This window comes from Cetorhinus maximus, chromosome 1, assembly GCF_964194155.1.
Source record: "Cetorhinus maximus chromosome 1, sCetMax3.hap1.1, whole genome shotgun sequence".
Lineage (NCBI taxonomy): Eukaryota > Metazoa > Chordata > Chondrichthyes > Lamniformes > Cetorhinidae > Cetorhinus > Cetorhinus maximus.
Window position 1 is genome coordinate 43518847 of NC_135879.1, and position 24662 is coordinate 43543508.

The 24662-nt window shown below is 40.8% G+C and overlaps 1 protein-coding gene across 1 annotated transcript in view; it reads right to left on the reverse strand.

Annotated features, from left to right (window-relative positions):
- LOC144679755 (folliculin-interacting protein 2-like) overlaps positions 1–23659 on the reverse strand; it is a 111578-nt gene extending 87919 nt beyond the window's left edge. The window contains exon 1 of the mRNA XM_078540466.1: positions 23479–23659. Coding sequence (XP_078396592.1) covers positions 23479–23567 — 89 coding nt within the window. The 5' untranslated portion in view covers positions 23568–23659. The remainder of the gene's footprint in view (positions 1–23478) is intronic.
- Between the last annotated feature and the right edge of the window lie 1003 nt (positions 23660–24662).

Sequence of the window (24662 nt, forward strand, 5' to 3'; positions counted from 1 at the left end):
TTGATTGGCAATCAACAATCAGATTGTTAAAAAGGTTACCTGTGGGGCCTGTTAGCTCAGTTGGTTAGATAGCCAGCCTGAGGTTCAGAATAATGCCAATGGCACAGGCTTGATTCCCGTCACTGCTGAGGTGGACTTGGGACTTGCCTCCTCACCCTGCCCCTGAGAGTAAAAGGAAACCACTCTTGACAAAAACTACCAAGAAAAATAACTCAGCATGAAGCATCAGCAGACAATTAGCTAAGGACCTGCCTTCGGGCAAAGCAATTGGATTGAAATGGAAAAGATTACCTACGCTTGTAATTAATAAATATCTGTGGCATTTTCAGTTCATGGACATTGTGCAAATTCAGCAACTTCATGACATTCAATGCATTTCAATAGTGAGGCAGACAGCAGGATGCTGTTTTTGCAAAGCCAATAGTGTTAACGTGTTACATAGGCCTCAATTTTTAGATATTTGCATTTAAATGTGCCTCAGCTTAAGTTGCAGTACCATTTACACCTGAATAGAGAGCGCCATTAGCCTCACCGTTATTTTGACAGCAAAATCCTGCCTAATACCATTTAAAATAGATTCTATTATGCTACTCTGAAAAATCAGAGCAGCGAAAGAGTTAGTGGTTATGCAGACTAACACAAGTCTATTCGTCCAATGTAAACACAAACAGAAATTAAGACAGACTATTTCACCTCTTGCTAAAACCAAGGAAGGGAATAAAAATAGTGACAAAAACAAAAATTGCTCGAAAAACTCAGCAGGTCTGACAGCATCTGTGGAGCAAAAGGCAGAGTTAACGTTTCAAGTCCGTATGACTCTTCTTCAAAACTAAAGAGAAGTAGAAATGTGGTGAAATATATACTGTTTAAAAGGGGTTAAACTGGATTAAAAATAGTGAAACTCATTTCCTTTTTAATCTACGATGAAGTTAAATTTCTATATTGTTCCAAAGATTTCAGCGATACTAAATCTACCTCAATTAGCAAATGGCAACTTTCTTATTGACTGTTTAAAGAAAATGTCAGAGCTCAATATTACTATTCAAGTAAGCATATCGGAACTGTCCGAAGTCTCTGACTCTAACTCAGAGCCGGAACTTTTGCAGAGGGACTCAGATAGCAAATTTCTTGTCAGAAGTTTGAACTTCCCAGGTAATTCCCGCCAGAGGTCAGCCCTTCGGGGCTTCCATGGGGTCCCGACGTGCATCTTGGGTCAATGTTTTTTTCTCTCTCTCTCTCTCTCTCTCTCTTCGCCCTTCCCAATTACTGGACAGAAATGGCAAGCAGTATTTATAAAACCGGGCTCAGTTGCATGCTAATTTGTATTTAATATAAAATCGAAGCTTTTTATAACTGGGAAAGGCATGGTACTTATAGTTATACATGTACACATGTGCGCTCATCAGGCACTACATATCGATAAAGACAACATACAACCTCCCTGTCAACTGAGATTACTTCTGAGTAGGTGGATTCAACCGAAACAAATTATGGGGAACAGCAAGGGAGGCAAGTTCAAGTATTGTGACCAGTTGGCATCGACACATTGGAGTTTGCTACAGAGAAAAGGTGGTTGCTATGCTTAAAATGTCAGCCTCAGTGGTAGCACACATTTCAAAGTCAGCAGGTCGTGGGTTCAAGTACTACTCCAGCGACTTGGGCACAATTTTGTATGTTATTTCAGTGCAGTACTAAATGCTGCATTGCCAGAAGTGCCATCTTTCAAATGATATTAAATTTACCTCTCAGGTGGATGTATGGCACTATTTGAAGAGGATAGCCCTTCCCAGTGTTCTGGCTTAAATTTATCCTCTCATGAACCATCATTAAAAGGGTTTATTTGGTCAATTTTTCATGTTTGAGAGATCATTGCTTTAAACATAAAATTTCTCAAGGTGGAGCTGTCAAAGATCAATATATAGAGGATTCTCAGTGAATTAATGCCTTTAAATACATTTAAGGAGACAGTTTCACACCAGTACCATCATGAATACATTGATACATAAACTGTAGGTGGGAGAGTGAAAGTAAAGGGGATAAAATTTGTTCACATCTACTTCTCTTTCACCTGCCAAATACTTCTGCACGTTTGTGCCAACATGCTGGCATGGAAGTAAACTACATCTAGAGAGCCTGCTTCAGCAATCAGTTTGCACTAGCATATCTGTACAGTGAGCTGAAATTGTGACATTAGATCTCCACTCATGGCCTACCCCTCATGCTAACTTCTGTGGCATGGGAACTGTCGCCACCCCAGTTCGAAAATGGGAACTGTCTTCTTAATGCCAGAGATGAATTACAACCACATACACTGATTGCCCATGACACTGCACTTGGAGAGTAACCGCCCAGTACAATCTCAAACCAAATGGAGTCAGGGTTTGTAGGATACTTAGAGCAAGCAGCACAAGCATCAATCATTCCCAATTTCAAAGTGAATCATTCTGCCCTTATTTTTTTATATTTTCAGTATAGATTTCTATATCTACATGACAATGGAAAGAACCTCCCTTGAGAGCTGTAATTAGTGTGGCAAGTTGATATGGGCAGTTTACATTTTAGGTGGAAAAAGTTGACAGGAAGCCAGTGGAAACAAACATTAGTTGATTTCTCAGTGCTGCACAGACATGTCAGAGAAGATGGATGATGCTGCTTCTCAGTCTCCACTTTTCCCTTTCTGCTCCTCTTTCCTTCACTCTTTTACATTTCTCTTCTTGTCTTCTAGATGGGAGATGGTGGGTTGCGTGATAAGGAAAGAATCACAAATTGCAGTCTGCATTTAGGGTGGGGGCTGGGATTCAATGACTCTTTCTGCTATTCAATCATTTGTACTTTGCTACTCCCAAAATATCCCTCTTTCACTCGTTCCCCTCCCCTTACTGCCTTACAGCAGCATAGAATAAATTCTGTCAATCTCATGGACATTGGGCCTACAAGAGCTCCTGCTGGTGCATTGCAACCAATTACTTTTCATCAGAAACAGATCAGATAGGTTCAATGTCCACTTCTAGAAACTCAGCAGGAATGCAAACATCCTGCACTGTACTGTAATTCCCTCCACAAAACACCATCTGTGATAATAATGCAAGGCTGTATTAAAGTGAAAGACATGTGACATATCCTGATTGCTATGGGAAGTAGGAGATCCTTGAAGCAGTTGACCGTTTTGATACACAATCCTATATGACTCAGCATTTTGAACTTCTCTCAATTTTGCCTTCTAATTTTTAAAACAAATAGGATTGAACTGCATTTTTCTACAAAATGTTCTTCCATAGAAAGAGGGTGGGACATCAATGGGATAACACCTCTAAAAGGGGGTGCTCATCAAAATAAGGTCAGGAACTTTTGGTCTAGACCATGCCTTTCTCACATGCCTTTCATTCTAGCTCCAAAGCATGTGATATGATCTAATCCAAGTACACAGCTAAATAAAGCAGCTATGTTACCAGGCACATCTTTTGCTTCGTTGCAATACACACTATTGAGAATAGAGGACAATTACCATCTACACACAAAGCCAAGTGATTGCATTCACCACTTGAAGAGCCATAAAGTTTTCATTATCTTAAATTTAGCCACAATATTCATACTTCATAATGTAGATTCAAAAAATACCTAGATTAAATTTGTTCTTGAAGTGGAGTTTCCATGAGCTTATCATGAATTTGAATTTCCCCATTAGAAAATGGAGTTGGATTCCTTCCAAGACAAAAAGGGAAAATAGAATTGCCAGTTTTAAAACTAAACCCAGTAATCAGCTATATTCCCGTTTTCTCTTGACTAGACTTTATTAGATGGTGTAATTAATTCTATAGCCAAAAACATCCACTAGTTCATGTTTGTGAATCACTATAGGGCTCAAAAACCAAAGCAATATCCAAAAAGGCACCAAATTCTAAAGGTGGATTATCTCGCCGTCTAATTCCCACACTGTAGGAAAAAAATTTTCATGGGTGTTCTCATTCACAATCAAGAGCACTAAACTCCATTTTATGAAATGAACCTATTTTTGGCAGAAACAAGTAGTATAGGAAGAAGGGAAATATAGCAATACTATAATTGTATTGGAATATGCATCAGTTCTGTCTTTTAAAATGGTCACAATCTCAGTGTCAACATATTTCTCCTGATTGAACACCTGGGTGTTTAGTGGTTGATTTCAGACTCATTCTGCTTTGAACTACTGACAGCACAATTTGCAAGACAGCTCCTCTGCATTAGTATTCCTAAAACCTTCCCTTTTTATAATTGTGCAGGGAGCAACTGAGCATAGATGGCCATTCTTTCTAGCACCAAATGAATGTTGCTTCATCCAACAGCTATCCAAAGGTTACAGCATCATTTGTTAAAGGTTCATGTATTGCTCTTGTTATAAGAGAATTGCATTTATACAGCACTTCTCACAACCACTGGACATCTCAAAGCACTTTTGAGCCAATGTAGCACTTTTGAAGAGTAGCACTGTTTAATTTAGGAAACATGGCAGCCAATTTTGTGTACAGCAAACTTCCCCGCAGCAATGTGATAACGACCAGATAATCTGTTCTTTGGTGATGTTGATTAAGGGGTACATATTGGCCGGGATACCAGGGATAACTCCCCTGCTCTTCTTCAAAAGAGTTTACATCCATGTCTCAATTTCTCATCAAAGATGGTGTCACCAACAGTGGAGCATCCCCTCAGTACTGCACTGGAGTGTCACTTCATTTTTGAGGTAAAGCCCTGTTGTAGTACTTGAACCTAGAACCTTATGACTCAGGGGCAAGAGTATTACCAACTAAGGCACAGCTGCCTCCCAGTGGGTGATTTAGCAAGGTAAGTGTACAATATTTGCTTTGCTACATAGAACTGAACTCTGCCTAGGTTTCTTAATGTTGATTCGTAGGAAGGATCTTCATAGGACACTTTTCACAACACCGAATGGCCCAAAGTACATCATATCTTCCTCTCTGACTTAATATGTAGTTGGCATTTCATCTAAAATGTACTTACTGTTCCAGGTTTTATATGAAATATCTAAAAGAGGCGAAGGGAAAGGAGCCAGGTCTCTCTTCCACAGCCACTTCGTGATTAAAATCAGCTTAAGGGGCCTATATTATTCATCTTTGGCACGGGGCAGGTGTGGAAAATCGGCAAATCTCATCTGCTACCACTGATTGAAAGACTTAGCTATTATGATAACTTTTAAAAATCACAGGACAACAATGCATATTTCACCTGGGAGTTACTAAAACATCTCTCCCCTTGTAAAAGAATGTGAAGCATTTATCATCATGAACTACTTAACAGGTTTATCCAGCTGGCAGCTGGACAAAAGCTTAGATCCCCATTCTCTATTGTTTCCAAATCTCAGCAGTAGTACTACAATTGTGACAGTGGCCCTGGTTTAGGAACAGGAAATTCACTGTATCCAGGCATCTGGCAGAATTGGGTAGCTAATCAGGAGCACGTGCCTGTGGGCATTAGATGAGTACTGGACAGGATAAAATTAGCCAAATGGCACTGCTTACTGAGAATCACTTATGGTCACTTGGATTCAAAGTAACCCTCAACAGAGCCTATGGAACTGAACCACCTCCCCAAAAAGAATCCAATGCCATCCTGAGGGAAGAGAATTAGTTAATCATGCTGTACACAGTCAACTGAATCACCAAAAAGATGCTGACACCAATACTTCAATTCGTGCCATGTAAAATAGCTGACGCAGTCACAATATATTAGTCTCAATGACAGTACATATACTTTCAGGCCTCCACCCTTGAAAATGTTGACTGACTCTTGCTGGGGTGCAGTACGACAGAATCCTGTTACTCTCCAGCACCTCACCTAACTGGCTTTAGTTCAAAACTGTGCTGGAGAATAAGTTTAAGCAACCAAAGTTCAGTTAACTAAACACAGGATAGGGATCAAACTCGGAAGCTTATTATATGCTTTAATTGTTCACCAAGTTGCAAACTGGTCAACTTTCACTTTTTAAAAATAAGTTTTCCTCTTGCAATCAAAAATTTAACAAGTCATTTGTACAAAACAATAAATTAATATAATTACACATCGAGTTATAACTTTGCATTCAGTTCATTAAAACCAAAAACGGCCCTTGAAAAGTAGATCTTGTAAAGTTAATCATCACCCCCGTGATAACCAGTGTGATAGCCTTGATACAGGATATAGTATTAACAAAGTTGTTGGAGTGTTAAGATTACTCCAGACTGGATTTAGCTTGAGAAATTAAAGTGGCTATAAATAAAGGTACTTGAAAGCACAGATTACAGAAGTACCACCAATATCCTTCCACTTCCTTCCCTGATGTTAGTTTTAAGAATACTAATTCTATATGGACAATTTTCACATTCTGTATAAAACACAAAAATGAATAACTAAAAGCTACGGGAATGTTTCTTCAAGATCCAGGCAGTTCAACGGGTTGGACGTGCTCGCAGTGGCGAAGGAATGGTGATTGTTGTTCACCTCATTAACAGCTGCCCAAAGACTTTCGCAGTCCTATCAACAAACCTCCAATAATCCGCTGTCTTTTCTAGCGCGGTGCCCTCTACCAGGGTTCTGTGATGTCTGTGAACAGGGCAAGCAACAGCAAGTTTAGTCAACCATGCTGAACCAAGACAAGCACAGATTCCAAACCAGGAAATATAAATTAGATTTAAATTATGTGGAGAAAGCAAAATAAAGGTTGGGAAATAAGACTGGATTACAGGAGAAAGATAAAAAGAGACAAACAGGAAAAAATAAAATAAAGAATTTTTTAAATATCTGAAACATTAATTTTCTTCTGAGGGACAAGACACCACACTTATAAAATAAATTTCTTAGGGTCAGAGAAATTGTTCAGCAGCAATTATCTTGCATTTATTATGGTGTTAAAAAACTCACTTGCTCCTAAAAGTATCAGCCCTAACTTTTTCAGCCATTCGTAGTGTGGAAAAAGTGGTTAAATACCCCAGGTACATGTCATTAGTGATTCACAGAATAGACTTGACACTGAAAGAGCAGGGTATCTCTGATGGTTACTTCTGGCTTTAATTAAATATATGTGGATGCAGATTTATCCTGTAATAATGGCTAGCGTGAATAGCCTCACTGTTATTACTGCAGCAAAACCCAATCTAATACCTTAACCATGTTGGGAAGCTACTGAAAAGAGACTCAGATAAACTACGTGGAAAGTCACAACAGGCACCTTTGGTATTACAACCCTCTTAGAAAATAAATTACTCTATTTTACAAGTGTCTTTTGTTGGAAACCTTGCTTGACATGGGTCCAATTCTACATCACAAGAACATGCTGAGGATGCAGATATTGACAGAAGCCATTTTAAAAAGCAATCTCTATAATTATGTCCTGGCTCTTGGACCTTTTTCAACACCCAGGGAAAGTCTGTTCTTGCAGGTGATCAGAAAATATTGGAGGGTGGGAGTGAGATATACACTAGGGAAAATAAAATTCTTCACATTGGTCCTGACACCCTGGTGTTCCTCTGATAGCAACTCGGATGAAACAAAAGTTTAAGTTGCCTGCCTGTTAATCTGACAGTACAAAACCTGAAAAGATCATTTCAGTTCACAGGCTAAAATCAGAGCTCAGAAACAAAATGCAAGGTCAATGCCTATATCTCTCAACTAATCATACAATATCTTAGAGGAGAGTGCGAGAGGACCACCCTAGGACAGGCAGTCAGCAGCACGTAGAGGAGAGTGCGAGAGGAGAACCTGTTTCTACCTGTCAGAGCCGAAATGTGATGCCAAAGGAAAACAGGTAGGTGATTGGTGGGTATTTCTTCTGTCTCTTTTGATTGGCCACGTGGTTTAAATCAGGAGACCTTATTACAGCTGAAAAGTACAGTTAAGAAATTCACTTTTAAAATATTTAACATCCAAATTAATTAATTAAATACAGATGGCTGGGCAGGCGATATGTTGCAGCTGGTGAACACTGGTTGAATCCAGTGACCACATCTGCAGCAAGTGTTGGCTGCTCGAGGAACTTCAGCTCAGAGTTGATGAGCTGGAGTCCGAGCTGCTAACACTGCGACACATCAGGGAGGGAGAGAGTTACCTGGACAGTGTTTCAGTCACACTCCTTAGATTAATTACCTCAAATTTGGACCGTAGTCAGGGACAGGAGGGTGTGACTGCAAGTGAGGCAGGTATGGGGATCCAAAATTTAGCTTTCGGGGAGCCTCAGCCAGTGCCCTTGTCTAACAGGTCCTTGCTCCTGGTGTGGACAAGGGAGGAAAGAGAAAAGTAGTAGTAATAGGGGATAGCATAGTTAGGGGAATAGACACTGTTCTCTGCAGCAAAGACAGAGTCCTGAAGGCTGTATTGCCTACCTGGTGCCAAGGTTAAGGACATCTCTTCTGGGCTGGAGAGGAACTTGCAGTGGGAGGGGAAGGATCCAGTTGTTGTGGACAATGTAGGTGCCAACAACATAGAAATGACTAGGAAAGAGGTTCTGCTGAGGGATTATGAGCAGGTCGGGGCTAAATTAAAAAGCAGAACCACGACTGTAATCATCTCCGGGTTACTACTTGAGCCATATGCAAATTGGCATCGGATAAATAAGATTAAAGAGGTAAATGCATCGCTCAAAGATTGGTGTGGGAAAAATGGCTTCCAATTCATGGAGCACTGGCACAAGTACCGGGGAAGGAGAGAGCTGTTCCATTGGGACGGGCTTCATTTAAACCATGCTAGGACCAGTGTCCTGGCGAATCATAACTAGGGTTGTAGATAGGACCTTAAACTAATTTTTTTTTGGGGGGGGGGGGGGGAGGTGTTCAACTGCAGGGAAGTTTTTTAAAAATCAAAAAGAAACGAGAGAGCAGAGGTGCAGCGTAGTGAAGAGGTGAACGATAATCAAAGTGTGACAGGAAGGGGCAGAAAATATAAGCAGAAAAGTGCAGCAAAAATCAGAACCAGGATGTGCAATAAAGGTAAAAAGTCAAAGCTGAAGGCTCTTTATCTGAACATACGCAGCATTTGTAACAAGATAGATGAGTTGACAGCATAAAATGAAATAAATGAGTATAACTTGATAGCTATTACAGAAACATGGTTGCAGGGTGACCAAGACTGGGAACTCAATATTCAAGGGTATTCGATGTTCTGGAAAAATAGGCAAAAAGGAAGAGTAGGTGGGCTAGCTTTGTTAATAAAGGAAGGTATCAGTGAGGTGGTGAATAGTGATATAGGTGCAACAGATCATGATGTGGAATCAGTTTGGGTGGAAATAAGGATTAACAAGGGGAAGAAGTCACAGGTGGGAGTCATCTATAGGCCCTACAGAGTTGCCTCACCGTAGGACAAAATATAAATCGGGAAATAATGGAGGCTTGTAAGAAGGGAGCTACAATGGTCAAGGGTGATTTTAATCTGCATATTGACTGGACAAATCAGACTGGCAGCGGTGACATGGAGGAGAAATTTGTAGTGTGCATCAGGGATTGTTTCTTAGAGCAATACGTTGCAGAACGTACCTGGAGCAGGCTATTTTAGATCTAGTGATGTGTAATGAGGTGGGATTAATAAGAGATATCATAGTTAAGGATCCTGTAGGGGGTAGCGATCACAAAATGGCAGAATTTCAAATTCAGTTTGAGGGCAAGCAACTCCAGTCTCAAACCAGTGTCCTCAGCTTAAATAAAGGCAATTACAGAGGTATGAAGACAGAGTTGTCTAAACTGGGCTGGGAAATAGACTGAGGGGAAGGTCAGTGGATGAGCAGCAGCAGACATTTAAGCAGATATTTCATAATGCTCAGCAAAAATTTATCCCGGTCAAAAAGAAGGACTCGATGAGAAGAATAAACCACCCGTGGTTAACAAAGGTGGTCAAGGAGAGTATCCAATCAAAAACTAAGGCATACAAAGCGGCAAAAGCTAGTGGTAAGACAGATGATTGGGAATATTTTAGTAGCGGATGACTAAAAAGCTAACAAGGAGGGAGAAAATTAACGATGAAAGTAAACTGGCAAGAAATATAAAAAACAAACAGCAAGAGCTTCTACATGTATATAAAAAGAAAGTGGCTAAAGTGTGCGTGGGACGCTTGGAGTGTGCAACTAGAGAATTGATAATGGGGATAAGGGAAATGGCGGATAGTTTAAACCAATATTTTGCATCGGTCTTCACTGTGGAGGACACTATAAATATCCCAAAGATATGAGATAAGCAAGAAGCTACTGGGAGGAAAGATCTTGTAACAGACTCTATCACAGGGGACAAAGTATTTGACAAACTAATGGGACTAAAGGCAGCCAAGTTGTTGGAACCTGATGGCCTGCATCCAAGGGTTCTAAAGGCTGCAGAAATAGTGGAGGCATTGGCCGAAATATTCCAGAACTCACTGGATTCTTGGAGGATCCTAGCGAATTAGTCATAGGAGGTCTACAACACAGAAAAAGGCCCTTCAGCCCATTGAGTCTGCGCCAGTCAAACAAGTACCCAACTATTCTAGTCCCATTTTCCAGCACTAGGCCCTTGGCCTTGTATGCCATGGCTTCGCAAATGCACATCCAAATACTTATTAAATGTTATGAGGGTTTCTGCCTCTACCACCCTTTCAGGCAGAGAGTTCCAGATTCCCACCACCCTCTGGGTGAAAAAATTCTTCCTCACATCCCCTCTAAACCTCCTGCCCCTTACCTTAAATCTATGCCCCCGGTTATTGATCCCTACACCAAGGGGAAAAGTTCCTTCCTGTTTACCCTATGCCCCACATAATTTTATACACCTCAATCATGTTCCCCCCCCACCCCTCAATCTCCTCTGCTCCAGGGAAAATAACCCCAGTCTATCCAATCTCTCTCATAACTAAAACTCTCCAGCCCAGGCAACATCCCGGTAAATCTCCTCTACACTCTCTAGTGCAATTGCATCCTTCCTAGAATGCAAATTCCAGAACTGCACGCAATACTCTAAGCTGTGGCCTAACCAGTGTTTTATACAGTTCTAGCTTAACCTCCCTGCTCTTATATTCTATGCCTTGGCTAATAAAGGTAAGTATCCCATATGCCTTCTTAACCACCTTATCTACCTGTCCTGCTACCTTAAGGGACTGGTGGACATGTACACCAAGGTCCCTCTGATCCTCAATATTTCCCAGGGTCCTACCATTCATCATGTATTCCCGTGCCTTGTTTGTCCTGTCCCAGTGCATCACCTCACACTTATCCTGATTAAATTCCATTTGCCACTGATCAGCCCATCTGACCAGCCCGTCTATATCCTCCTGTAATCTAAGGCTATCCTCCTCACTATTTACCATCCCACCAATTTTCGTGTCATCTGCAAACTTACTGATCAACCCTCCTACATTCAAGTCTAAATCGTTTATATACACCACAAACAGCAAGGGACCCAACACCGATCTCTGTGGAACCCCACTAGACACAGGCATCCAGTCACAAAAACACCCCTCTGTCATCACCCTATGCTTCCTGCCACTCAGCCAATTATGGATCCAATTTGCCAAATTGCCTTGGATCCCATGAGCTCTTATCTTCGTTATCAGTCTCCCATGCAGGTCCTTATCAAAAGCCTTGCTGATGTCCAAGTAGACTACATCAAATGCATTGCCCTCATCTACACACCTGGTCACCTCTTCGAAAAAAATCTAATTGGTCAGACATGACCTCCCCTTAAAACCATGCTGCATGTTCTTGATTAATCCCTGCCTCTCCAAGCGTAGATTAATTCTGTCCCTCAGAATTGCTTCCAATAGTTTCCCCACCATTGAGATTAGACTGACTGGCCTGTAGTTCCCTGGTTTATCCCTTCCTCCCTTCTTGAATAACGGTACTGCATTGGCTGTCCTTCAGTCCTCTGGCAGCTCTCTTATGGCCAGAGAGGTATTGAAAATTATTGCCAGAGCCCCTGCCATCTCCTCCCTTGCCTCACTCAACAGCTTGGGATACATTTCATCCGGGCCTGGAGATTTATCTACTTTTACGCCTGCCAGACCGCTTAGAATCTCCTCCCTTTCTATGCTAATTTCTTTAATTATATCACAATCCTTCTGCCCGATTTCCATACCCACATCATCCCTCTCACTTGTGAACACTGACACAAAGTGTTCATTTAGAACCCCACCTACGTCTTCTGGCTCCACACATAAATTACCATTATGGTCCTTAATGGGTCCTACTCTTTCCCTAGTTATCCTCTTACTCTTAATGTACTTGTAAAATAACTTTGGATTTTTCTTTATTTTACCTGCCAATGAGTCCACTGCTCTGACGCAGATTTGTGTGGATTGGAAAACCGCTAATGTGACACCCCTGTTCAAGAAGGGAGGAGACAAAAAGCAGGAAACTATAGGCCAGTCAGCCTAACATCTGTCATTGGGAAAATGCTAGAGTCCATTATTAAAGGAAGAACTAGCAGGACATTTAGAAAAGCTTAACACAATCAAACAGTGTCAACATGGTTGTGAGAAAGGGAAATCATGTTTGACAAATTTTCTAGAGTTCTTTAAGGATATAACAAGCAAAGTTGATAAATGCGAACTGGTAGATGTAGTGTATTTGGATTTCCAGAAGGCATTCAATAAGATGCCACATAAAAGGTTATTGCACCTACAAGATAGGAGTTCACAGTATTGGGGGTAATGTATTAGCATGGATTGAGGATTGGTTAACACACAGAAGAGAGTGAGTCGGGATTAATGGGTCTTTTTCAGGTTGGAAAGACGCAACTAGTGGAATACCACAAGGATCAGTCCTAGGACCTTAATTATTTACTACCTAGATTAATGACTTGGAGGAGGGGGCAGAGTGTAATGTATCCAAATTTGCTGCTGATACAAAAATAGGTGGGAGAGCATATTGTGATGAGGACATAAGGAATCTGCAAGGGGATATAGATAGGTTGAGTGAGTGGGCAAAAATTCAGCAGATGGAGTTTAATGTAGGAAGTGTGAGGTCATACACTTTGGTAGGAAGAATCAAAAGGCAGATTATTATTTAAATGAAGAGAGACTCCAAAAGAGTGGAGCAGAAGGATCTGGGTGTTCTTGTGCATGAAACACAAAGTTAACATGCAGATGCAGCAAGTAATTAAGACAAATGGAATTTTGGCCTGTATTGTTAGGGGGTTGGAGTTTAAAAATAGGAAAGTCTTGTTACAACTGTACAGGATGTTGGTGAGGCCACACCTGGAGTACTGTGTACAGTTTTGGTCTCCATATTTAAAGAAAGGATATACTGGAATTGGAGGCTGTTCAAAAGAGATTCACTAGACTGATTCCTGGGATGAAGGGGTTGACTTATCAAGAACAGCTAAACAGGTTAGGCCCTTATTCATTAGAGTTTAGAAGAATGAGGGGTGATCTTATTGAAATGTACAAGATTCTGAGGGGGCTTGACAGGGTAGATGTTGAGAAGATGTTTCCACTCATGGGGGAGTCTTGAACTAGGGGACATAGTTACAGAATAAAGGGGACACTCATTTAGAACTGAGATGCAAAGGAATTTCTTCTCTCAGAGGGTAGTGAGTGTCTGGAATTCTCTACCCCAGAGTTGTGGAGGCTAGACCACTGCAAGTATTTAAAGAGGTAAATAGATTTTTGAAATATCGGGGAGTTGAGGGCTATGAGGTGCTGGCTTGAAAGAGGAGTTGAGGCCTGGGACAGATCAGCCGTGATCTAATTGAATGGCGGGGCAGGCTTGAGTGGTCAGATGGCCTATCCTGCTCCTATGTATATTCTTATGCATTTACACATTGCTTTTAATGTAGCAAAACATCCCAAAGCATTTCACTGAAGCAATATGAAATACTGAGTCACAAAGAGAGGGTTTTAAGGATTGTCTTAAAGGACAAAAGAGGTTGCGAGGCAGAGCAGTTTAAACAGGGAATTCCAGCGTTTAGATTTTGGAACCTTGACAACTCAAGGCACAGCCGTAATGGAGGAGTGATTCAATTAAGAGATGCGCAAAAGGAGGAGCGCAGAAATCTTGTAGGGCTCTAAGGCCAGAAAAGATTACAATGACAAGCAGTGAGGCCACAGAGGGATTTAAAAAAGTGAAAATTTTACAACAGGCGTTTCAGACCTGGATCCAATGTAGGTCAGTAAGCATGGATCTGTCCAATTCACATAAAATTACTGATATTATTGACACTCTCGACATTCCACTCCAAACACTTACTACCTTATGTGAAAATGTTATATCTGATCACCTCTCTTCTGAGGACCATGGTTTAGTTTCTCAGGATTCAACTTGCCAATATCCTCTAGGATCTTCAATTTCTTAATAAGATCCCTTCAGTTTTCTTTTCTCTAGTCCAAATAAACTCATGCTCTGTATTTTCCCTGTATAGCTTAGATGTCTGATGTCGTATTAGAAAGGTCATCCTTTGTAGCTCTTTATCTGGTGTCATGATGTTTTTCCTGCAATATGGTTACCAGATTTATACACTGTACTCCAAATAGGAACAAAATAATGTTATCTTTCGGCTCAGTAAAGTCATTCCTGCAAAGCCTCGTAAACTGTGAAATCGTGAAGGAGGAACTTGTTTTTCAATGGGACTCAATTGGATAGGTTCCAGCAATGTGAGGGCAGCATTGGTTTGGGCAGTTACAGGACTCTACAATAACCTGTATTTCTCTTCACTAGAGCTGTTAGACCTGCTGTGCATACTCCACTTTTTGCTTTCTGTTTCCAACTTCCAGTACCAGCAGTTTTATTGGCAATCCATTTAAAAATCGCGGCCAATAAAAAGAGAAAAACCCAGGACCAACAAAGGGCAAAATATAAAATTCCTCTCTGATTCCCCCCCCTTAGGTCACTGAAACCAGCCAAGGTGGTCACATGAACTAAGGATTACAAAAATTTATAAAGACACTTACATTCTGTCCTTGGCAGGGACTAGTCCAGTTCCCTCTGAAAGTATTCCAAGAGTTAGCACCTACCACACCAGCCTGTATTATATTCCAGAGCCTCACTACTCTGAGAAAAGACAAATCGCTTAATATCCAGTCTATCTCTACTCTTAGTAAATTAACCAATCCCACTCTCGAGCTGTGCTCAAAGGGTGTACCTGTCAAAGAATCAGTGCAGACATTCAGACATTTCAAATGCAGATAAGCAAACATTGCTCAGGCGATGCGGTGTACAAAGTGCAGGTAAGTGAAAACGCGAACAAGGAATGTAGATATAGCAACAAAAAGCTAAAAGCTACTGCGGATGCTGGAAATCCAAAACAAAAACAGAATTACCTGGAAAAACTCAGCAGGTCTGGCAGCAGGTAATTCTGTTTTTGTGATGTAGATATAGTAGTCCAGGAGGAACACTGCGAGATATTGGATGGGATAGTCATTAAGAGGGAGGAAGTACTCGAAGGGTTGAAATCCTTGAAAGTTGATAAGTCACCAGGGCCAGATGGATTGTTTCTGAGGCTGCTGAAGGAAGTCAGGGAGGAGATAGCAGATGCTCGGAGGATGATTTTCCAAACTTCACTAGATACAAGGGAGGTACCGGAGGACTGGAGAAATGCAAACGTAGTTCCATTGTTTAAAAAGGGATCAAAGGAAACGCCAAACAATTATAGGCCAGTTAGTCTTACATCGGTGGTGAGCAAATTAGTAGAATCAATCCTGAGAGATAGGATTAACTGTCATGTGGAAAGGCATGAACTAGTCAGGGATGGTCAGCATGGATTTGTTAAAGGAAGATCTTGCCTCACAAATTTGATTGAATTCTTTGAGGAAGTGACAAGGGTTGATGAAGGTAGTGTAGTGAATGTTGTGTACATGGATTTTAGCAAGGCATTTGACAAGGTCCCACATGGCAGATTGATCAGGAAAGTAAAAACCCATGGGATTCAGGGTAACGTGGCAAACTGGATAAAAGGTTGGCTTTGTAACAGGAAACAAAGGGTAATGGTCGATGGATGCCCTTGCGAATGGAAAGTTGTCTCAAGTGGTGTTCCACAGGACTCGGTGTTGGGACCCTTGCTGTTTGTGTTATATATTAACGATTTGGACGTGAACGTAGGGGGCACGATTGGGAAATTTGTAGATGACACGAAGATTGGCCGAGTAGTGGATAGTGTAGAGGATAGCCATAATCTCCAAAACGATATAGATGGGTTGGTGGAGTGGGCGGTAAAGTGGCAGATGGATTTTAACATGGAGAAGTGTGAGGTCATACATTTAGGGAGGTCAAACAGTTACAGGGATTACAAAATAAATGGGAATATACTAAGAGGAGTAGATGAAGTGAGAGACCTTGGCGTACAAGTACACAGGTCCCTGAAGGCAGCAGTTCAAGTAGACAAGGTTGTAAAGAAGGCATATGGAATGCTCACCTTCATTGCTAGAAGTATAGAATATAAAAGAAAGGATATAATGTTGGAATTGTATAAATTCCACTGGTGAGGCCACAACTGGAGTATTGTGTGCAGTTCTGGTCACCACATTACAGGAAGGACGTAATAGCTCTGGAGAGAGTGCAGAGGAGGTTTACAAGAATGTTGCCAGGGTTAGAAAAGTGTAGCTACGAGGAGAGATTGGATAGGTTGGGGTTATTTCCCTTAGAACAAAGGCGGCTGAGAGGTGACTTGATTGGGGTGTACAAAATTATGAGGGGAATAGATAGAGTGGACAGGATAAAATTGTTTCCCTTGATGGAGAATTCTAGAACCAGGGGACATAGATTCAGGATAAGTGGCAGAAGGTGTAGGGGGGACATGAGGAAGAACTTTTTTTTTTTTACGCAAAAGGTAGTGGGTGTCTGGAATTCGCTGCCCAAGCTGGTGGTAGACGCAGGAACTCTAAACTCTTTTAAAAAGTACTTGGATCTGCACCTTAAGTGCTGTAAGCTGCAGGGCTATGGGCCGGGTGCAGGAAGGTGAGATTAGAAAGGGCACCTTGGTGTCCTCGGGCTGGCATGGACGAGATGGGCCGAATGGCCTCCTTCTGTGCTGTAACTTTTCTATGGTTCTATGGAAGTCACGAAAGGCAGGACTTCACTGGAATTTGTGATGTTCTATCTCCAACCACACGTTTCCTCCCTCTCTCTACTTCTCCAATCAATCAGAGGTTCCCTCTCTCCTGCATTGCTGCTCCTCCAATCACAACTGGATCTTCTCCCACTCTCACAAGAGACACTTGCACTTTTGTTGTTGGAATTTATGTTCAGTCCTGTCTGCTGCTAGAGCTCACTACTGTGAAGGCCCACAGTTTGGGAACCCCAGACTATGGAGAGGGGGAGGTGGAGGTGGAGGTCGGAATAAATTTTCATCCTTTAAATTATTAAAACAAAATTCACCATTACACAATTTCTCTTACCCCTAGAAATATCTGCCATACCTCACTTTGGGAACCATTAGCCAATAAGCTTCTCTCAAACAACACCATAAAACATTAATTGGTCATTCATTTAATGAAATGTTTGGGAATTCATGGTTTCTGCAAACTTACTGTAGCAGTTGCATAGTGACTACTTCAAAAAGTCATGTGTGTGAAAACACTTACTGGATATTTCTTGGATGTGATAAGGCACTATATAAATGCTAGTCTTTCTTATAAGGAATGCTAAATTTAAACTATTATAGGATGCCTAGAGACCTGTCTTGTCAGCTACGTACAACAAGAAAACAGACTCTCTGCTGATCATTTGAAGCAGGTGGCTCTCCGTCACAAAATCTGCAGCATTGCCAGCTCCTCATCAAAGCATTCTAAAACAGCATTAGAAAATTCATTCCGAGCTGAATGCTCTTCCCCACTTAAAAAGGAATGAGCGATGCCCTCAAGAACGACATGAGACTAGATTGTTTTGATTTAGGGAAAATAATCAAAACCAGAGACCCAGTTAGGAATTACAGCTGCAAATATATAAAATTTGCAAATTTAAAACTTTCAGCAATAGCACTGAATTTGTAGTCTTTCTCTCAAAAGATTTACACAGGAATATGCCTCACTCACTGGTAATCATTTTTTGTGCAAGAGCCCTACAGTTCAACCATTTACATCTGTGTGAATGCATCATTTATGGGATTTTTAGGTTGAGATTGAAGAAATACAGTTAAAAGTGATTAACAACAAAACTCCAGAATGCAATTGTTTGCTTGTATTTAATACACTGGGTGCCCTTCCATTATGCACTTCATAGCACCAGCTTGTTACATCCAAGGAGTAAAAACGAGTTTCCATGGGAATAGAATTTCTTAACATACCACAGATTGTTAGCAATATAACAGGGAAGTGTGATATAGATATGGAATCTTGTAAAAAGAGATGAAATATACATTTTGGCTCATGAACATAGGTCTAAATCAACAGTGCAGATCAAAAAGACGACCATTCCTGGTTTAGAACATGTCTGAAGCACCTGTATAATCAGGACTAGTAGCTTGCTGTGACTGGGAAAATCAAATTGTATTTTTAGTTTGTGGAATTAAATGATTTCTTTACTGTTTTCATCCAATTTTCTTTCTGAAGAAAACCATACCACCAGGACCCTTCAGCATGATATTCATTTATGAAGATAAATCATAGAATTGCAGAACAACCTTCCATCTGTCTGCAATACATGCACAATCCTAAAACTACATTTTAGACAATAGTATCACCGACAACACAGCCTGGTGATGCAATAAATTGGTCTGTAAAGTTAGTTCATGATTCTTCAAATAGTGAGTTCAGATCCTCAGGTGAAACACCTGTGAAGGCCCAGTAGGCTCTGCACATGAAATAGGAAAATTATCAGAAGACCACATGCACCTCAGAGGTCAAATCAAAGAAACCGTTCTGTCGAAGGCCGGGAAGAGCTTCTTTGCTTGGATTGCAGTGGTTCAAGAAGGCAGCTCACCACCACCTTCTCAAGGGCAACTAGGGATGGGCAATAAATACTGGCCCAGCCAGCAAAGCCCACATCCCATGAAAGAATAAAAAACATTGCTGATAGTGAAAGAAAACATAAAACTGAGGACAATTAGTAACGGTGTTACACCACCATCCAAATAATATGTGCTAGATTAGATGCTATTTTGTACAGAATGTTCATAAATAAGACTTGCATTTATATAGTGGCTGTTACCACCTCAGGTTGTCCCAAAGCCCTGTACAGCCAATGAAATAATTCGCAAGGGTAGTCACTATTGTAATGTACGAGATGCAGCAGTGAATTTGTGGACAGCAAGGACCCAAAACTAGAAATATGAATAACTAAGTGTTGGATGATGAATAAATATTGACCAAGACAATTTCCCTGCTCTTCTTTGAAATAGCACCACGGGATCCAAATGAGAGTGAATTAAAATAAACATGGTTTCGATTTAATGTCTCATTCTACAATCTTTCAGATAAGTTTCAGGCAATCAATACAATACTGAAGTTCTTAACATGAAAGCTCTGATTAACATGTCTTTGAATTGTGTGTTTGATCCATTAGATTTAATAAAAATTCTGCTAGGTTGCAACTCAGTTTGTTTACAGAAAGTCGCAAATAAAAACTGTGTGGTTCAAATTTATGTAGTTCAAAGTTGATGGTAAAACCTGGGAGGTAATCTCTGATTAAGTTATTAAAAAACCATGATATCAAATATTTTGAATCAGGAATATGAATCAGTCTATAACCATTCCCACAGACAAAGCTAATGCAGCTCTGCTATTCTCACCAAGAAGTGTTGAGTGATGCTAGAAAATAATTTTCTCACAGCTATTTTGCTCAACCTAGTTGAGTTTTCCTCTCTCTCCTATTCCTACCCCAGTATAAATGTCAACTGAACTGGGGATCCAAGTTCAAGCATCTTACAAACTGCAATTGAGCTTTAAAGGAAGCTGCTTCCATATTGCTGTTAAAAGTTATATTTGAGATTGCTTATTGTATGTTGTGTGGCAACCCAGACTTATGCATTGTTTAATTCTAAATCATTTCTCCTGACATAATTCCATCAGCAAGTGTGGCTGAAGCATGAGTAAGGCAGAGTGCGCTCTTCCCCTTATATAGCAAATGGAATGCTGCCAGGCCTGAAATGTGTCCAAGAACGCTCAGTGTTCAATCCTTAGGTTTGTCTCACACTTCATTTACGTACACTGATCAAAGTAGTATTTTACATCATTAGTAGCTAAAAGAATGACCTTACTTAAAGACGCAAGCACTTAAGACTCCTGCGCATACAACTGAAGTAGAAACGGATGGAGATAAACAAAAAATGATTTCAGATACTCAGGCATAAGCTCATAATGGGGACACAACATATGCAACAGGCCAGCTATCCTAACCTGGTCCAGGTTTGACCACAGTACAATAGACCAACTTATATTTATATAGCATCTTTAATGTAACAAAATGTCGCAAGACACTTCATTGGGGCATTATAGAACAAAATATATGACACCAAGCTACATAATGAGATATTAGGGCAGATGACCAAAAGTTTGGTAAAAGATTTAAGTTTTAAGAGCATTTTACAGGAAGAAAATGAGAGTGTGTTTAGTGAGAGAATTCGAGAGCTTGGTTAGGCAGCTGAAAGGTATAACCAACTAATGGTGGCGTGATTAAAATTGGGGATGTTCGGGAGGCCAGAATTAAGCAGTTCAGATATGACGAGTATGAGGTTGGAGGTTACAGAGATAGGGGAGGAGGAGGCATGGAGTGATCTGAAAACAAGGATTAGCAATTTAAAATCAAGACATTGTTTGACCAGGTGCCAATGTAAGTCAGCGAGCACAGGATAATAATTTGAGGGCGATTTGGTGCAGTAAGGAGATGGGCAGCAGAGTTTTGGATGACCTCAAGTTTACAGGGGGTAAAAACATGGGAAGCCAACCAGGATTGTATTAGAATAGTCAAATCTGGAGGCAACAAAGTCAGAGATGGGGGTTGCAGTAGCACATTGAGCTATGACAGGGATAGAGTTGTGAGATTTTATGCAGGTGGAAAAAGACAGTCTTAGTGACTGCATGGACACATAGTTGAAAATTCATCTCGGGATCAAATAGACGGTTTTAGAGTCTGGTTCAGCCTTAGGTCATTTCAAAGAAGGATGGAATCAGTGGCCAGGAAGTGTCATATGTGGTGAGGACCAAAGACAATGGCTTCAGTCTTCCTAATATTTAATTGGAGGAAGTTTCTGCTCATCCAATACTGCATGTGAACAAACAGTCTGACAATTTAGTGAAAGAGTGGCTGTGTTGAGAGAGGTGAAGGTGAAGTAGAGCTGGTTGTTGTCAACATTCACGTGGACACCTGTGTTGCGTTTTCAGATGATGCAGCAAAGAGCAGCATGCGGATTAGAAATAGGAAGGGATCAAGGATAGATTTTTGATAGAGCTGGAAGCTACATCACAGAAGGATTGTTTGATACAAAGGGTGAAAGACAAATCTGAACTCAAAAGCTAACTTTTCGATAAATTTCTTCCCAAACCATAACTATTGAGACAATAAACACAATTTTATTTGAAATCTGTTATCTTAAATGACAGCACGTACAGTACTGTTGTGTTTTGTACCCAATGTGGTACAATGAATAGGAGGACACAAGGGTTTACAACAAAAATAAACTAAATTAGAGAGAAAGGGTATTAGGCAGGGTACAAGGTTTCTATTACTAATTACTATCTAATAACTGTTACAGGGACTTTGCACATACAGGCATTGAGCTGAGTTATGATGCACCTAGAGACAAACGTACTGATGACATTCAATGACTATGTTCAAACTATGGTGGGGATCCAAAAGGAGGGTGGGACCGTGTGGGAGAGAGAGGCTTTGGTCCCTCATGGAACCAAATCACAGTGAGGGGATATTAGTTTCAGGAGGGGGAGAAGGAAGTTGATAGCAAACAAATGGCCAAATACTGCAAAAGCTGCATGAATATGATCATATCACAATATTTTCCCAAGAATGATTCCCCCAAAGATAGGAGGGATAATCAAAAGGCACAGGAAGATTCCCAGTATTCAACACAATCTTAGAAGGGAGCACAAACCAGAGCCACAGCAAAAGCAAGAAACATCAGCGTACAGATTGGTGGATATCTCATTAAACATTTAATGGTGAAGGACTTACCCCAATACATACAGAGCTAACCTTTTAAATCAATTTTATTTCTAGTTTATTAAGTTTCTTTCACCTGTTGAATGAAAATCTGGTGCCGTACAAACAAGTTACTACCTTTGAATTACAAACAATACAACTCTCTCCTGCAATCCCCCATATAATTCCATTTATCGTTGCAAGCATTTTTTTGAAAAAATTGAGAGCACAAAATCCTCAAACTAGCAATTTCATTGGATTCTATACTATTTTCAGGCCAGGTGAATCAATAGGGTCAATTTCAAATCCTTCAAATTGGTCCCTTTAAGATGCTTTTCTGGAAATTATGGGTCAATCTGTACCTGGACATCACTGAAATACCCTCAGTCAGCCAATGAAATCTGTGACACTGCTGAGGCAGCAGGTCTATGCCTCCACTTTTCATGGATTATTGAAAACATTTAACGTGTAGCAGGTACTGTTAACTTAATGTATACATATTCTTGGACTCCTATGCTCCATACCCATTCCTTTCAATTTGTACCTTGTGATGGTTAGAATCATGGGTTTTCCTAGCTGAACTAAAAAAAATACTCAACAACTGGAGAAAATTGACAATCTTTCTTATCAACTTCCATTCTTGAATTCTGGTAAAGATAAGCAGTTGATTAAATTTTCTTAAATTCACAAAATGCACTTACAATTTTTGACAACTCTTATCAAAGAAAAAATTCAAGGCAGAGTCAAACTTTCAGTAAAGTTCATCTGTAAAACTCCAACGGTAACTGAAGAATTTACAAAATAGAGCGTACTACAATAGGTAATGCTAAGAGAATTAGAAAGTTTATTTTGGATCGGTAACACGGCAACAAATTCAGACACGAGACACAACAACGCTAAGGAACACATTTTCAACCCATTTTTTGGGGCATTAAAAGCTAACCTCCCCACATTATCAACAAGCAACAATTTCCATTCCAATTACTAAATGATATCCATTACAGTATTGCGAAGCAGTCCAAACTATTTCTCCAGAGGTAGATAACAATTAATATTTCGGTCCATCTGCATTATAACACAAGTAGAAAACTCAAAGTGCTTATCAATCTATAGAAATGGCGCAGGAGACTGATAATTTCCGAACAAATTACCTTAAAGCTGGGGACTTCAGCTTTAGTATCTGATATTATTTATATAAAATTAACCACCCTTGTAGTGTAAATACATTTTGATCACAGCAAATACTTGTAACTATGAACTAACACCATATAGCAACAGCGATTAACTATGAACTAAAAGCAATAAGCCAGTACTTATTGCTGTCTTCAAGAGAATTTCACCAAAGAAACAAATTTGGAACACCTCTCGCTTCTGATACCAAATGCTATTGAGACCCCAGCTCCCCTCTACCTCCAGCCATATCCCCAAATACCCTGATCCAGCTCCCCTTACACCACACCAGGCATTTCACTCGACATTACCTAAACCCGGGACCCTCCTTGGAACTTTTCGAAGGCGACGCCGCATTTGCCCTTTTATTAAACAGCTTCTGCAGCAGGGTCGGAGCCATTTTGTACCATTTTACTGGCACAAAATAAAATCATTCGACTGCATTGTAGATAAAAGTTAAACAACTCCATCGAGACCCTCACTATCATGTGACTGGCGCTCGGCTTCCAGTCGCAGCGCGCGCACCCATTGGACAACGCCCGACAGCTACCAACTTTCTGATTGGACGCTGGCTCGGACATGCGCTTGCTGATTGGGCGGCAGCGAACAAACGGGCGTGCTGTCATTGGACCGAATCCGAAAGCCCCACGCGTCCTACAATCGCAGTGATTGGATGGCGCGGCGGCTGAAGCACGCCTTTCACACGTGGCTCCTGAAAGGTGAGAGGCTCGGGCTCGATTCCAGGTCTCTGAGCAGTTGTTGAGCGCTGAGCCAGTGTCCAAGGTGCTGCTGGCATCCACTTACATCTTAACCAACTGTATGTGAACCATAATGTAGTAAACAACTGGCACTGTGTTGACAAGCAATGGTCAGATACGCTGTAGATATAAATAATAGAAATGTAATCAAAGGAAGGGTGAAGTATTCGGGACCTGAAAGGAGATGATTTTGTGGAGGCAGAGGGAATGGGGAAGAGTTACTGACTACTTTGCCACTCTCTTCATTGTAGAAGAGGATGGCGCCAGTGGAACTGTAAATGAGGTCATGGATGGGATACAAAGAGAGGAGGTGCTAAAAATTAGAAAAGTCCTAGTCCTGGGTTACCACAACAACATACAACATGGTGGCAGCAGTTGAAGGACCCCAAAATCTCCAAAAATAAAAATGGAAAATTTGCAGTCTGACGTGAAAAAAAAGTGCCAAAACAGGTGACCACGATGAAACGGTTGGAAATCATCAGAAAAGCTCCAGACATGGAGGCTAAGCGGCAGAGAGAAGAAATCAATTGTGCAGCTCAAGAAGGACTCAAGAGATGGCTGAGGAGGGACCTGATAGAGGTATATAAAATTATGAGGGGCATAGATAGGGTAGATAGGAAGAAACTTTTCTCTTAGTGGAGGTGTCAATAACCAGGTGGCATATATTTAAGGTAAGGGGCAGGAAGTTTAGAGGAGATTTGAGGAAAAATCTTTTCATCCAGAGGGTGGTTGCAACC